A 15,861-nucleotide genomic window follows, 5' to 3' on the forward strand; every position below is an offset into this window, starting at 1 on the left:
TTCGACAGCCGTTTCTCATGAACACTACGTAGACACGTAAAAGTTATTTCCTTGGCATCATTGTTTTAAAAAAGTGTTTATTCCCAAGAAATCAGCATTTGTCAGAAATTAGTCCAGTGTCAGATATGGTCAATATTATTTAATTTGGCTTGGACAAATCTGGCTACAAGTTGTAAGACATAAAAAGGATACAAATTAGAAAGGAAGAGGGAAAGTATTATTTTGGTTAACAAAGCAACCAACTGAAAAATTATTAGAGTATTGCAAAATAAATTTTAATGTTTATTTGAGAGAGAGAGAGAGAGAGAGAGAGAGAGAGAGATGCGTGAGCAAGTGGAGGAGGGGCAGAGAGAGAGGGAGACACAGAATCTGAAACAGGCTCCAGGCTCTGAGCTGTCAGCACAGAGCCCCACGTGGGGCTCAAACTCACAAACCATGATCATGACCTGAGCCCCCCCACCAGGCACTCCTATTAAAGAGTATTTTAAAAAGATCAGTTAAGTGCTTAGATATAAAATAAGATATATAGAATTAAGTACCAATTATATCATCAATGACCTGTTTGAAAATATAAGAAAAAAACTGACAATTTATCCCCAGTATCAACAAAGCATTATATAAATGAGTGAATCATTAAGGAGAAATAGGACGATTGTGTGCATTTCTCTTTAATATTTCACTCACTAATATAAAATTAAGGAAACAAAATCTGTTGGGAGCCTTTTTTTAAGCCAAATAAATGAAAAAAGAAACCCCCTCAGACCTCTCGATGGGCCGTCCAAACTCTATGAAGATACACATTCCTCTCCCTGCTCCCCCAAACCCTTATAGGCATATGTAATCCCAGTTAAAATCCCGGCAGGATTGTTTCTTTAAAAAAAAAAAAAAAGTGGGGCGCCTGGGTGGCGCAGTCGGTTAAGCGTCCGACTTCAGCCAGGTCACGATCTCGCGGTCCGTGAGTTCGAGCCCCGCGTCAGGCTCTGGGCTAATGGCTCGGAGCCTGGAGCCTGTTTCTGATTCTGTGTCTCCCTCTCTCTCTGCCCCTCCCCCGTTCATGCTCTGTCTCTCTCTGTCCAAAAATAAATAAAAAAACGTTGAAAAAAAAAATTAAAAAAAAAAAAAAAGTTTATTTGTATTTATTTTGAGAGAGAGAGAAAGAGAGACAGAGGAAGGGAGGGAGGGGGAGGGGCAGAGAGAGAGACTCCCAAGCAGACTCCACGCTGTCAGCACAGAGCCTGACTCGAGGGTTGAACCCACATGGTGAGATCATGACCTGAGCTGAAATCAAGAGTCAGATGCTTAACTGACCGAGCCAGCCAGGCACCCCTGGCAGGATTATTTCTTGGAAATTGGCAAAATGATTCCAAAGTTAACCTGAAGACATGAACAGATCAGAACTTCTAGGAAAATTCAGAAGAAAAAGAGCCATAGTGGGTGGAAAGACAGATCCCACTGGACACTGAACCTTGTTCTGAGCCGATGCGGGTAACCTCTCGCGGGGCTTCGACAAAGCCGGAACCGGCGCTGGGGCAGAATAAGAGACCTGACATCTGTTATGCACAAAAAGTTAATACACGATAAAGGAGGCCTCAAGCAGAACCCGGAGGAAGGGGAGGATTGGACAGCTGGCAGGGTCCTTCATTAGCGATTTGCACATGGATCAATTTACAACCTTCAATTCGTTCTGATATGAAACGAAAAAACCCCGAACTTCAGAAAAATACCTTTCTGGCTTAACAAGAAGGCAAACATACAGACTGATGAATCTCAACTTAAGGAGGGTAAGTGTTACTGCAGACGGAGGGACAGAGTGTGTGAAAACACGTAAGGGAGGAGTCCGGACTTTGCCTAAAGGAGTCAAGAAGGCCTTCAGCATGTAGCATGCCTTTACAGTGGGTTTTGAGGGATGAGTAGGAGTTTGGTAGGGATAAGCCGAGAGTACCTACACGAGAGTAAGGTCATAAAAGGGCTGGAAAATGGATGTAATGAACGTTCATGGATGGGCAGAAGCACGTCCGAGTCAGGGAGTTGCGGCCTGGGCACGTTGGAACAGCCTGGGTGGTTCTTCAAGTGTGATCCATGGACCCCAGGGGTCCCTGAAACAGTCTGAGGGGGTCTGTGACATCAAAACTGTTTTTACTATAATGCTAAGTCATGATTTGCCTTTTTCTTATGAGCGTACAATAGAGTTTTCCAGAGGCTACGTGATGTGTGGTATTGCATCAGAGAGAATGCAGAAACAAATGAGAATCAGGCTGCCTTTTGTTAAGCCAAATGTTAGAGATGTTCACAGTGGCGCCTGGGTGGCTCAGTCCGTTAAGCATCTGACTTCGGCTCAGGTCAGGATCTCACAGTTCGTGAGTTGAAGCCCCGTGTCGGGCTCTGTGCTGACAGCGTGGAACCTGGAGCCTGCTTCGGATTCTGTGTCTCCCTCTCTCTCTCTCCCCTCTCCCGCTGATACTCTCTCTCTCCCAAAAATAAATAAACATTAAAAAAAAATTTAAAGAGATACGCACAAACGCAACACGGTGTCACTCTTTTTACTGACTCGTATTCTGGAAAACATAGCTAATTTCCATCTGAAATTTATTTTTATTTTTACGTTTTTAGAGACAGAGAGAGAAAGTGTGTGAGCGAGAAAGAAGCAGAGGGAGAGAGAATCTCAAGCAGTCTCCATGCCCAGTGTGAGGCCCAATGTGGGGCTCAATCCCATGACCCTGGGGCATGACCTGAGCCGAAATCAGGAGTCAGACGCTCAAGGGACTGTGCTACCCAGGCGACGCCAACGTGAATAACATCTAAACGAGTTGTTATTACTATTTTTTAAATAAACCAATATTTATTTTTTAAAGTGTCTTATTTTCAATTTCTAATACAATAAACATTGGTAGATATAACCAACATAAAAGTTATTTGGGGTCCTCAATAATTTTTTTTTAAGCTTATTCATTTTTTAAGAGAGAAAGAGAGGGGTGGGACAGAGGGAGAGAGTCCCCAGCAGGCTCCACGCTCAATGCCGAGCCTGACTCGGGGCTCGATCCCATGACCCCGAGGCCATGACCGGAGCTGAAATCAAGAGTTGGACACTCAACCGACTGAGCCACCCAGTGGTCCTCAATAATTTTTGGGTGTGAGAGGGTCCTGAGCCTAAAACGTTTCAGAACCTTTGGTTTAGACTCTGATGAAAAGTCACGAGAAGAGACATCCTGCTAACACAAGTCTCTGAGAAGTTTTCCTGGGGGTACTTCCTCCCCACTGCCCGGAGCCTCCGACTCTCGTCTGGCCCTGGCGCGTCCCCCACTGAGGCGACAAGGAGGCAGGCCCTTGGAGACAGCATTGAAAAGGTAGGCTGCTGGTGGATTAACACGGCCAAAGTCTTTGCGAGTCCCTTGCTTTAAAAAGTAGGGTCTCTTTCCCTACTCCTTGAATCTGAGTCTTGTGACCCTCTGTGATCAGCAGAATACGGCAGAAGTGGCATTCAAGCTCACACCCTTTGTATCTCCAAAACCTCCACACTATGAAACGCCCGTGAAACCAGAGACCCAACGGGACAGGTGCACAGCTCAGCGGTCTCCAGCAAGAGCCCGGGGCGGGGGACAGCAGGACTGCCCGGTCCAGCCACGGAATCATGAGAAAGAGTCAATTGTTGTCTCAAGCCACTAAGTTGGGGATGGTTCTTACAGAGCCATAGACCTCTGATGGAGTTGGGAACCAAGGAGGTTCCCAACTCAAACGAGGGTTCGTATTTTATCTCCTACAAACACAGCCAGGGCTCTCACTTCACCACGATTGACATTCGGGGCTGACGGTTCTCTGCAGGGCGTCACTGGGTGACAGCCACACCCCCTCCCCCAGGTGTAACCACCGAAAATGTCTCCAGACATTGCCAAATGTCCCCTGGGGAACAAAACCACCCCTGGCTTAGAACCACTGTTGTAGGCATAACTGTTCTGAGAATAACCCCCCCCCCCGGGGGGCTTATTAGACCCAGATGCACAGGTTCATCCCCTAGAGATTCCGATTCACGGTGTCTGGGTCACGGCCCTGCACCCCCAATGTTTTAAGTGCTTCGGGTACTCTTACTGGAAGAGTTCGAGACCTGTGCCAGGAGGAATGCGGAACCCGCAGAGGTCTGACCTGCTCAATTTGTGTTTCAGGGAGAGCCTTCTGGAAACAGCTGGAGGGCCATCAGGGTGGGGCCTAGAAGAGAGAATAGGACTGGAGGCTACTGCTTAAGTTCAGGCCAGAAATAATAAGGGGGTGTACAGGGCAGTGGGTAGGGGGGTACATTTCAGAAATATTTCTAAGGCCAAGTCCGTGAAATTTGTGACTAATTTGATGTTGCGGAGAGAAGGACTCAAGAAAAGGATAAGGCAAAATGAAAAGCTTCGACGCTTCAAATGATATCATCAAGCAAGTGAAAAGACAAACCACAAATGAGAGAAAATATTTGCGAATTATGTATCTGATAAGGCACTTGTGTTCGGAATACGTAAAGAACCCTCACAACCCCAAATAAAAGACGAATAACCCGATTTCAAAGTGAACAAAGGATGTGAATAGACATGTCTCCAAAGAGGATCCACACGTGGCCAATAAGCACATGAAAAGACACTCAACGCCATCAGCAATCAGACAAATGCAAATCACGACCACCAGACGCTGGTCCTCACTGGGGTGGGCTATATATAACCCAGGAGACAGACGGGCAGCAGTGTGGCCAAGGGTGTGCAGGCACTGAACCCTCACTCCTTGCCCCTGCAGACGTGACACAGCGCATCCCTTCTGGACGACAGTGTTACCAATTCCTCAAGGGATCAAAACAGAAGCACCACAACGGCCCAGTAATTCCAGTCCTAGGTACGTACCCAAGAGAAGTGGAGACCTGTGTGCCCACAAACACCTGTAGACAAGTGTTCACAGCAGCGGTATCCTACCCGGGTCACCTGCCTCGAGGCCCGTGTGCGCAACCGTTCTCAGTATGGAATGCTCTTCCCCTAGGTGATTTTCGTAGGTCACCCCCCTTACCGCTTACAATTCTGCTCAGACCCCACCTCCTCAGTGACACCTATGCTGACGGCCTGTTTAATACAACCTGCTTCTCCATCCTCAACCCCGCTCTACGTTTTCTTGTCTCTACCTCTTACCCTCTTTAAAAGAAAATTTTTTTACATTTTTATTTAGTTTTGATAGACAGAGAGAGAGAGCACACGTGGGGGAAGGGCAGAGAGAGGAGACACAGAATCCGAAGCAGGCTCCAGGCTCTGAGCTGTCAGCACAGAGCCTGACGCGGGGCTCGAACCCACGAACCGCGAGATCATGACCTGAACCGAAGTCAGACGCTTAACTGACTGAGCCACCCAGGTGCCCCACCATCATTTTTTTTTTTTAATGTTTTAACTATTTTAGAGAGAGAGAGAGACAGAACATAAAAGGGGGAGGTGCAGAAGGAAAGGGAGACACAGAATCCAAAGCAGGCTCCAGGCTCTGAGCTGTCAGCACAGAGCCCGACGTGGGGCTCGAACCCACGAACCGCGAGATCATGACCTGAGCCGAAATTGTACGCTCCCAGGTGCCCCTCTTACCACCTTCTAACAACACAAAACGTACGACTGTTTTGCTTGTATCCCCTCCGTTAGAAAGAAAAATCTTTGTTTTGTTCACTGATGTTCCCCAAACTACTAGAAAATTGAGACCCAGGGAGTTATGGGTATGGCTCAACATCACCGAGTCAAAAATGTGTCTGAGTGGGGACGTGAACCGTGGCCAAGACCCTAAATTCTTTGCATACAGTTCTCCAATGGCAGGAGGGCAGTGAAGAAGCCGAAAGAAAACCAGGCTGCAAAATCAGTCCTGGTCCCAGCAGAATCCACCAAATGGTTGCAATCCAGCATTTCCCTTTCTATAGTTCTTTTCGCTCTATTATGGCTTCCCGTTTCCCACCAAGTAAAGCGAAATACTCAATTTGGCTTCTGGGACTTTCTCCGATATAACCTGGTCTCCATTATCAGAGACGACACTCTTGGCCAAAATCCCCTTCTCATGGGTTAACCTAAGGTTTGTGTTTTTAAAATTTAACGTGAATGCCCACCCGATGAATACCTTTAGGCCCCGGGCAAGCTCCCTGCAGGTTACCGCCGTGCCCATCCATTCTACCGCTGACACCAGCCTCCGCTTGACGTGGGACAGACATTCCTTACTTCGCCCTGAAGCATCGGTCACCTCACAACTCGTCACCCTGTCCTTCAACTCCCGATTGTATCTTCCCGCCTCTTTAGGAGAGCAGGAAAACGCTGCTTTGGGATCCCAGCATGGCCAAGCCCTATGCACTCTGCAGTGCGCAAAGCCAATGCAGGCCACCTCCTCCTTGAAGCCTTTCTGGCCTGCATCTTCTCAATGGTTAACCACTTCTTATCCCCAAGTCCTGCTGCAGGAGGCCTAACCTTTGCACGGCCAGCCCCGCGAAGATCTGACTCCCCAAAGTGAGACCCCACTGGGGCGAAGACAGTGAGGTACTCACTTCAAGCTTTACATCGTAAACAGCACCAAAAAGCTCAGCAATCCAGATACCTAGGATTCTGATACTGTAGTTTTGAACATCAACAGTAACGCAAAAAGCTCGCGGAGAATAAAGCATCAGATCTGCAAATAGAACCCTCCGGCCTCCGCCGGTCGGCCCCACCCTCCCTCAAGGTGGGGCTGAAGGCCCTGGAGCTGTGATCTCGGGCCTCCCGCGGGGCTGCCCGGGAGCCTGGGGTCCGGGACAGTGCGGGGGCGGCTTGCACCGCTCCGCTGGGCGGGGTCTCGGGAGGGCGCGTGTGTCCCCGTGTGCACGTACTTCGGCCTTCGTGTGCAAGCGCGTCGAGTCTCGCTCCCCTCAGCGCGCCGGCGCCCCCAGACTTCGGACCCTGCGCTCGCGGGGCTGAGGGCACGCGGTTGCACGCGGGCCCGGCTCCGCGTCCCCTCGGGCCCAACTGGCAGGTGGAGCACACACTTCCCAGCGCCGCGGGCGGGGGCAGAACGGACCTCCCCCACACAGAGGGGGCCGCCGCCGGCCCCCGGCCCCCTCACTCTCCATCCCCGCCGGCGCGCCGGCAGCCGCCGGAGCCGAGTCCAGGAAGCGCCCGCCGGGCGGTAAGGGCGGGGGAGCGGCTCCGCGCGGGGCGCCGGCCAATCGCCTGGCGCCGCGGGCCCCAGCCCCGCCTCCGGCGCGCCAGGCCCCGCCCCCCGCGCGTTCGCCCCGCGGCCCCTCCCGGCCGGTAATAATTAGGCGGCGGGCGGGGCGCCGCGTCAGCGCCGGGCGCCGGCCAATCGCGGAGCTCGGGCCCGCGGCCGCGTCACAGGCCGAACAACCAAACAGAAAAGTTTAATAAACAGCGGACGGAGGGCCGGCGGCGGCGGCGGGGCCGGAGCGAGCAGGAGTTCGGCGGCCTCACCTGTCCCCACTCTCCGGCGGCGACCGGCGACCGGCGGCGGCGGGCAGCGCGGCAGGCGGGGAAGGCCGCCGCCAGGTGAGCGGCGCGGCGGGGCCCGGGGGGCCGGGGGGCCGGGGCCGCTCCCTTCCCCCACCGGCTGAGGCGCGGCCGCGGCGCTCCCGGGCGGGCGGAAGCGAGGGCGGGGGGCGGGCCGGGGGCTGCGCTCGCGGACCCCCGGCCCGGTAGCGAGCAGTTGGCGAGCGGGGGTCCTGGGGTCCCGGGGACGCGGGCCTCCACCTGCTGCGGCCCCGGGGCGGGGGGTCCCGCCTGTCACGGCGCGGGCGGGGGGCGGGGGTCCCGAGCGCCCCTCCCCCGCAGCGGCGTGTCGGGGCGTGCGGGGGGGGCCGGGCAGGGGCGCCGTGTGACACCCCGGGGGCGCCGGGTCGGTGGGGTGGGGAGGGGTGGGGCGGGGGGAGGCGGTTAGTGACCGTAGGGCCGCCGTCCGCAGCTTCCGGGGGGAAGCGCTCCGTTCCTGCAAAATGGGCACATCTGACTTTACCCAGCCGGCTGCCTCCACTTTTTTCCGTCGGCCTTTTACGGTGGAAGGAAGGCAGCGGGCGGGGAGCGGGGTGCCGGCGGCCAGCGTGGGACTGGAGGGGCTATTGTCTGGGCTTCGGTGACCATTTCCTGGGCGTGCGGGTCTGTCCCAGCTGCTCGCAGCCTCCCCGTCCCGCGTGGACGCCTCTCCGCACAGCAGTTAACGCTCAGGAAAGCCGTCTTCCGAAAAGCAAAGGGGGGAAAAAAAAGTATCGAAAGACATAGTTGCTGTCGCAGAAGAACGCACAGCCCCGCCGCGTATAAAGAGAAAAACAGAGTGAAAATCCTGGACTTGTCGCTCCCAAACCAGAAACCGGAATAAAACTTGGATCTGCCCCTGGGTTTCTTATCTGCTCTGTTCCCCCTCCCCCTTACGTAGGTCATCAATCCAGTCCAGTCAACTGGGTGTTTATCATTCCCCTGTTTTTTCCACCACGCACAGGTGTGTGTTCAAGCAGTGGGTTGTCCAGATTGCTTTTAAAAAAAAAAAAAAAAAAAATTGTTTTAATGTTTATTTTTGAGAGGGAGACAGAGCGTGAGCGGGGGAGGGGCAGAGAGAGGGAGACACAGACTCCGAAGCAGAGTCCAGACTCCGAGCTGTCAGCACAGAGCCCAACGCGGGGCTGGAACCCATGAACCAGGAGATCATGACCTGAGCCAAAGTCAGATGCTTAACTGACTGAGCCCCCAGGCGCCCCTCCAATAGATATTCCTTTTTTTTTTTTTTAATTTTTTTTTGATCTTTATTTATTTTTGGAAGAGAGACAGAGCATGAGTGGGGGAGGGGCAGAGAGAGAGAGGGAGACACAGAATCGGAGGCAGGCTCCAGGCTCCGAGCTGTCAGCACAGAGCCGGACGCTGGGCTGGAGCTCACAAACGGCAGGATCATGACCTGAGCCAAAGCTACACGCTTAATCGACTGAGCCCCACGGGCGCCCCCAGATTGCAAAAGAGCGGGTGGCCATCTATCACTTCTTCGCTGTACGATACTGTGTTCATCTAGAGTAGGGTTAGGCACTTGGAAATATTTTGCACCGTGCTTTGCTATCAGCAGCCGTGTTCTTGGGAGCATTTCTTGTTTTCTGGCTCCTGGTGCACGAGCGCCAGACATTCTCTGGAGTGAACGATGCAGGTAGCTTGCGTTAGGGAGTCTTAGGTGGTCAGGAGGAAAATAGGTGTATTTTAATGGGAGATTCGCAGCCGTAGCGATTGGCCAATAGGTTTTGAACAGGTGCAGGAGGAACGGAGATTCCCATCAAGGTGCGTGTAAGGACGCTTTTCCTTTGAAACCACACTGCGAAGTCGGGCACCTTTGCTCACTGCTTTCTCAACGCAGAAGTAAATACGGTAGAAAAAAAACACTTGATGGCGTGTGAAATGAAGCACTCTGTGCCACCCCGCTTTGTGTAATCTCTGGCAAATTCCTTAAACCTTCTCTTTTTCCGTAGCATACTCCTGGAAGAGAAACCTGTCCTCAGTTTACCCTCCTAGCTTTGCAGACTTCGGGTAAGGGAAGCACCTGTCAGATGGCAGAGCCTCGCTTTACGGGAGAGGATTGGGACCCGGGTGCTCTCCTGTGGGCTCACATCGTGTGTGTCCTGTGGAACGTTTTTGGAGAAGGATGTGTGCTCGCTGTTAGGATAAGTTCACCACACATTTGAGTACCTTTGAGTCCCTTTGAGTCCCTTATCCCCGGCCCTGCGGGCACCCCAAGGTGTACCCTCCAGAGCTGTGTGCCGCGCATCACGCCCCCGGCAGTGCGCTCAGGGGTAGGGGGCTATTCGGTTCCGGAAAATGGCGAGTGCGAGTAATAGGCGTTTATAGTAGCTTCGAGTAACTTGACTTCAAGGACCCAGTAGAGGGGGTGTGTGGTAGTTTGCCAGCATGTGTAGTTTGCAGAGAGCAGGGTGTGCTTTCTTGGTAGGGCTGTTACACCCTACCAAAAACGCATGTATCCTTAAAAGCTTTAAAAAGCCCTCCTTTTTGTGTTAAGGGCAATGTGTGTTTTCCCCCCAAACTTTCAGAAGAAATAGAAAGTTACAAAGAATAGATAACTGTTGTTAACGTTTTGGCCAGTGTACCCCCAGCCTTTTCGGTCGTGGACATTCTGGACGGTTGAGAGTGGAATCGTAAACCACACTAGACTGCCTCTCCCTTCACAACTCCCCCCAAAGACCATCTGTCTCCGCACCTCCGTTGTACACAGGATGCCACCAGTAGTCATCCGCGTGGTCCCCTCGCCCCAGTGCCCGCTCTCCTGTAGTCTGGGCGCTGCTCCTGTGGACGGCAGTAATTTAAATGTGTGCATCAGAGGCTCGGCACCCTCTGATGACTCTCCATACACAAAATAAAATTGAAACTTTTTACTGTGGCACCTAGACCCTAGAGCAGTAATGTCCAATGGGACTATAACGGGAGCCACGTAAGTAATTTAAAATTTCCTGATAGCCGTGTTAAAAAAAGAAACAGGTGAGATATAATTTGCTAAACGCAAAATATTAGGGTTTCTGTAAGTAATTAGCGTAAGAAGTTACCGAGATGTTTTACTTAACTTTTTTTAGACTGGCCTCAAAATCCGATGTGTGTTTTCCACGTGACATGTAGCTGGGACTCGTGTCAGGCTCTGTCGGGACAGCGTTGCCCCGGGAGGCCGGCCCTGCCTTGTCCCCGAGCCCCGCACCGCTGTTGTCCTGGTCTGTTTGGGCTTCCTGAGCATGCCGAGCTGCTGGCGTCGAAGTTGTTGGGTTTTCCTGCCTGGCACACTCCACCGTATTTCTGCTTGGATGCCACTCCTTCAGGGATGCGCTCACAGGCCGCAGTCCCTGCCCACTGGGTCACTCTGCCGCGCTTCTCCTAGAACCTGTCCTCTGACGTGGTTTGTTTGGTTCTTGTCTTCGACCTGAGGGCAGAAGTTAGAGCCGCAGGTAGTGACAGGGTTCTGCCAGGGCACATGCCATTTCCATCCTCCTGTGGTTCCTCACCTGCTGGGTGTGACTTGTTGCTTTATCTTTTTGTCGCCGTCACCCTGTGGTGAAGACGCTCTTAAGAGCTACATCTTGCTTAGGATTCGATCTGTCTTACAGAGTCAAAGCAAGTGAACGTTTTTTGTCTTTTTAGAAATATTGCCAAATCTTACTTTAAAAAATTTAACTAGCATTATAATACACAGTTGGCCAAAGCAGTATAAAGTTTACCAAAAAATGTGAGGCAATACACGTCTTCTCCTCCATATCCTTACCAACACTTGATTTTCTTTCGTGCCTTCCCTTTTCATAAGATTCATGATGTACTTCTTAGATCAATTATGATGATGAATGGAGTGGTGGGTATTGTTTCTTCTAATTTGTCTTTTACTCATCTGGGGTGGTGTTTTATCATTGCGATGCCTCTTTATTCTTTTATAGATTGAGGATAGCAGCGTTTTGTCACACGCTGAACATCTTTTCCCTGGTTCTTCATATCCCTTCTATTTGCTTACGGTGTTTTGTTTTTTTTTTAAACTTGAGTTTTTACCTTTTAAGAAATTTTACGGCTTCTCCTTTACTTTTGTACTTAATGGATTCTCTTGTCCAGATAACTGTTTTCTTCTAGTTCTTTTGTGGTTTCATTTTCACATCTACCTCTCTCTATTCACCCGGGGCTTGTTTTGACATAATATGTGAAGTGAAATAACCTCCCTTATTTTTCCTCAATAATTCGTTGTTTTAGCCCCATTAACAAAAGTCTTTTTCTTGTTGCCTTGAAATAAAGCTTTTATCGTATACTGAAAGCATATATATACTTGGTTCTTTTTAGCTTCTGTTCAATATGAAGGACTTGAGGCTGGCACGCATTGTTTAGTAATTGGGCAGAATAATGTATTTTTATTTTGTTGCTGTAAGTCTCCCTCCCTTTTCCTCCCCCAGTTTTTGGCTGTTGCTTTGTCCTTGGGATTTTTAGTTGATTCCTCAGGGTCTTCACTTTTGGGGGGGGGGGGGAGTTGAATTTTTACGTTAAAAACGTAAAATCTATTTCTACGCTTAATGGTTTGTGTTGTGTAATAATAAAAAAATTTAATGCTGTTAAATTCTCCTTTGAGAAGGGCTTTAGCTGGGATCCTCACATCCTGACCCGTGACAGATAGAAATATTTACTTAGCAGTCTTCCTGGCAGGTGCTCCGTGCTGGGGGTGGGGTGAGGTGGGGGGTGCGTGGTACTGAGGCTGCCAACGTGAACTGTCTGGGGCCTCTGCTTTCAGAGTTCACGGTCTTTGGGAAAGCGAGGCTGTCGACAAACCAATGAATAAAGAATTTTGGACTTTGGCAAGTACTAGGAAGGAAAGAAATGGGGTGTGCTGATAGAGATTGGAAGGTGCTAATTGGATGTCCTGAGAACGTGTTTGTGAGGATGTCACATTTAAGCCTGATGTGGTACCAAGGTTTGTTTGGGGAGTTTTGTTTAGCTTCCCCAATCTTCCAGAACATTAAAATAATAATACGATAATAATAACGGCGGCACACTGAATGTCTCTGGCAAAATTGTCTGGTAAGAGTTGCCTCGTAAATAAATAGTTTTGAGCCCAAAGCTTGTGCCGTGGAGAATTTGGAACTGTGACGCAGAGTTCTAAGATCCAGAAAGAGCTGGGGGAGGCTTCCAAGCACAGAGAACCGCTGGCACGAGGAGGGCCGCAGAGCTTGACCTGATTAGGGTTTGACGGAAGGTTGGCATGACTGCAGTTTGCTGAGCGGGCAGTGGGGCTGCTGGAGGCTACTTTGGGGGACTCACATTGTGTCCTAGACAGGGCTGCTTCCGCTCCCCGCCTTCCTGTCCTGTCTGCTTTCTGGGACCCAAGTCAGCCTCCTACAAGTTAGATTATCTCACCCCTTGCTTCTCTCCTTCATGATTTCTACCGTGTTTTCAGTTTTCCTCCACTCAAGACCTTTGCATAGGCTGTGCCTTTTTGCTTAATTGCGAGTTCCTTGAAGCTCCTTCCTTAAAGGTGCCAAAAGAGGTGTAGTCCTTCCGTTGGCTGTATTTACTCATTTCATATCGGACATTTCCTCTGCAAACATTTGTAATAATTGCAATTCATTAAGTGTGTGTGATTTGTCTTATTTCGTGTCTGTTTCTTCCGCTGGAGCTGTTGTTTCCAATCTGGTACATAGCCACTTGTGGCTATTTAAATTAAGTACAATTAAGTGATAGTAAACATTCAGTTCCTCAGCCTACTAGTAACATACCAGTTGCCTAGCAGGCACACGTGGCTAGTGTGGACAGCAGAGACAGAAATTTAAGTAGCTACTGGTTGTTGAAATATGGCAAGTCCGAGTTGGTCTGTAAGTATGAAATGTGAACTTGATTTGCAGCACAAAAAAAGAAAAGGCAACCTCAGTTTTAAAAATGATTACTTATCGAAGCAATGCCATTTTATATGGTTTGTGTTAAGTAAAATATATGACGACAGTTAATTGAACTATTTTAATGTCTTAACGTGACTCCCGGAAAGCCGAAAATTGCTGTGGTTCCTGTCACATCCCTGTTGGACAACAGAGCTGACTTGGACCCTGAGTCTCTCTCCAGGGGCGGGACAGTTTGTGGTGGCGTCTACAGCAGCTCGTGGTGCCCCGGGTGTAGTAGGGGTTCAGAATGTTTGATGAGTTAATAACCTTCGTATTGACTTTGAACATTACTTTATAGTCATCCGAGGATGTTACCTGTTCACCTTGTGCATTTCAAAATTGTTAGCTGTCTGTGAGTATAATTTAAAAATTTTTTCCATGCCTGTTGTAAAAAAACAGCTTTTTTTTTGACAACTATATAAAAATTAATCTTATTAAATAATTAGTGTGGATCATTTATCTTTTTATCTTTTATTTTTTTCTAGCTTAGGCTGCTAAGGAGAGAGGGAACCTACAAGTCGGTCAGTCTGTTTTCCATCATTTTTCTGTGTCTAGCAGTTTCCTTCGATCGTCTGTGGTATGTTATTTGGCACACGAAACGTTACAGTTATTCAGTCTTAAGAGTTGAGTACTGTGATTGCTTTTTCCTTTATTTATACTTTGGTCCTGATACTGTGATCCCTGTTCTTTTTTGTTTACATTTATTGGTGACCTTGTTTATCCCATTAGATTTAAAACAAAGCAATTTATTGTCTTCTAGAAAGACACCTCAGCTTGTTTTGTGCTTTTCTATCCTTAATGTTCCCTTTGTGATTAGTAGTTTGCTGAAGGGGCCTTTACCACTCCCTTGCTGCCAGGGCTCACCTTTTGTCGTTTTCCTCTAATGGACGGAAGACACACATCAGGAGTTGGAAACTCAAATACGGGCCTCACCTTTGTAAGCAGTGTATATTTGTCAGGGAAATATTTCTTTAAGTATACGTGTATATATTTTTTTCCCCCATTAGATAGTGGTTTTCAGACCATATCTTTAGTGACCCGGTCATGCTCTGAGAATGTCAAGCTGGCCCTTTTATCAACTACTGCATAAACCCACCTGTTGGTGTCCAGGGATCATGCCAAGGATTCATTTCTGTTGTAAGAGGAATAGTTTGAGCTATTTGCAGCCCTTTAAGAGACTAAGAAAGCTTTCACCCTATCCTGCTCTGTACCAGACCAAAAATTAATCTGGGCACTTCCTCTTTAGGGAGGGTGTTTTTAAACTGAGATGGGACCAGGTTGTTCTGGCTAGTTATCTTCCACTCTCTGGTCGGTTAATAGGTTTGGGGAAGCTTCTGAGCTCCTCCCCCACCAAGAATATACTGTGTATCCTTTGAACACTCAGTGTTCAAAAAGTGGTATTGTCACAGGCAATCAGGGAGCCTTGGAGCTTTCACAGGCCTCTTGTTCCTATGAAGCGATACTGTTTTCAAATAATCTCGGTCGTGGTATTGCTTTCCTTTTACTTAGTTTTGCTGTTTTCTTCTACTGATTGAGAAATGGAACAAAATCCTCGTATTTTTAAACTGTGAGCCACCTAAAATGGTATTTGTCACCATGAAGTTCTTCCAAGTAGGTCCTAGAGATCTTCGAACAATCCGGCATAACTAAGTCCATATCTCTTTACTGGTTACAGATCGAGAGGGGTCCCGGTATTATTTTAGTGTATGTGATAGGTGTCTATTTTATACAAATAATTAACTCTGAAGTGAAAAATTGATGTCAGAGCAAAGGTTTTTTGGTTCCTGTAACTGTGTACTAATTTTATGCCTGCCACATTTTAAGATTTAAATGTTTGCCATCTTTTTCTGTAACCCTATCAAATTGTGGCCATCTAAAACGTTTTCCTTTCCAGGTTTTATGCTGTAACTCAATCTATGTGCCCTTCCTGTACCTGCCCCTGTACCTCTTCTGCTTCCAGTGTTCTTTTGCAAGAGTGTGCACGCAGTGGGAAGAAAACCTGAACTTGACTCGTGAAGTACTGAGCATTCACGGCAGTGAATCCTTGCAAAGGATCTTGGGACGAGGCCTCTGTGAATTGGCTCTTTCAATTTGTCCACTTAAAAGGCATAATAGATGATGCAGCTGTTTGGGCTTCTGCAGGGTATTATTCCATATTCATGTCTAGTTGCAATTATGTGCATTTTCAGTTTCATACAGACTTCTCTTTGTATTCAAAACGAGTTTGTTGGCTTTGTGTTGTAGTATATGGGTTTTCTGTGAGGAATGACGCTTGCAAGATTCTGAGCTTTGTGAACCGTACATTCAACTTAAAAAATTGTTGTGGAAACTTACTGAAAGTATTTTTAAGAAGAACCACTTTAATTTGCCTTACTCTTTTGGTTTTTCTCATAAATCAGTTAAAATTTTTGGTAGAGGTGAAAATTACACTTTACTGAACAAGTTGAATGATGCTATTCGGTCAGGTAAGG

General features: G+C 48.7%; 1 protein-coding gene and 1 long non-coding RNA gene across 4 annotated transcripts in view; one reads left to right on the forward strand and one right to left on the reverse strand.

Annotated features, from left to right (window-relative positions):
* Positions 1-465: 465 nt before the first annotated feature.
* LOC109273564 (uncharacterized) lies at positions 466-7,155 on the reverse strand. Its single transcript, XR_008416832.1, has 3 exons — positions 6,839-7,155; positions 4,138-4,200; positions 466-870 (listed from the first exon to the last, which is right to left on the reverse strand). It is a non-coding gene; the product is annotated as an uncharacterized LOC109273564 (long non-coding RNA).
* A 204-nt stretch (positions 7,156-7,359) lies between these two features.
* Positions 7,360-15,861, forward strand: part of ZFAND6 (zinc finger AN1-type containing 6) — a 73,750-nt gene continuing 65,248 nt past the window's right edge. The window contains exons 1-3 of one of the 3 annotated variants that reach the window (XM_019460462.2): positions 7,360-7,511; positions 13,876-13,967; positions 15,351-15,533. In XM_019460462.2, coding sequence (XP_019316007.2) covers positions 15,506-15,533 — 28 coding nt within the window. In that variant the 5' untranslated portion in view covers positions 7,360-7,511; positions 13,876-13,967; positions 15,351-15,505. The remainder of the gene's footprint in view (positions 7,512-13,875; positions 13,968-15,350; positions 15,534-15,861) is intronic. The other 2 variants (XM_019460460.2, XM_019460457.2) reach the window with 2 other exon arrangements.

The sequence above is a fragment of the Panthera pardus genome, unplaced genomic scaffold, assembly GCF_024362965.1.
Source record: "Panthera pardus isolate Hobbes unplaced genomic scaffold, ASM2436296v1 HiC_scaffold_23, whole genome shotgun sequence".
Classification (NCBI taxonomy): domain Eukaryota; kingdom Metazoa; phylum Chordata; class Mammalia; order Carnivora; family Felidae; genus Panthera; species Panthera pardus.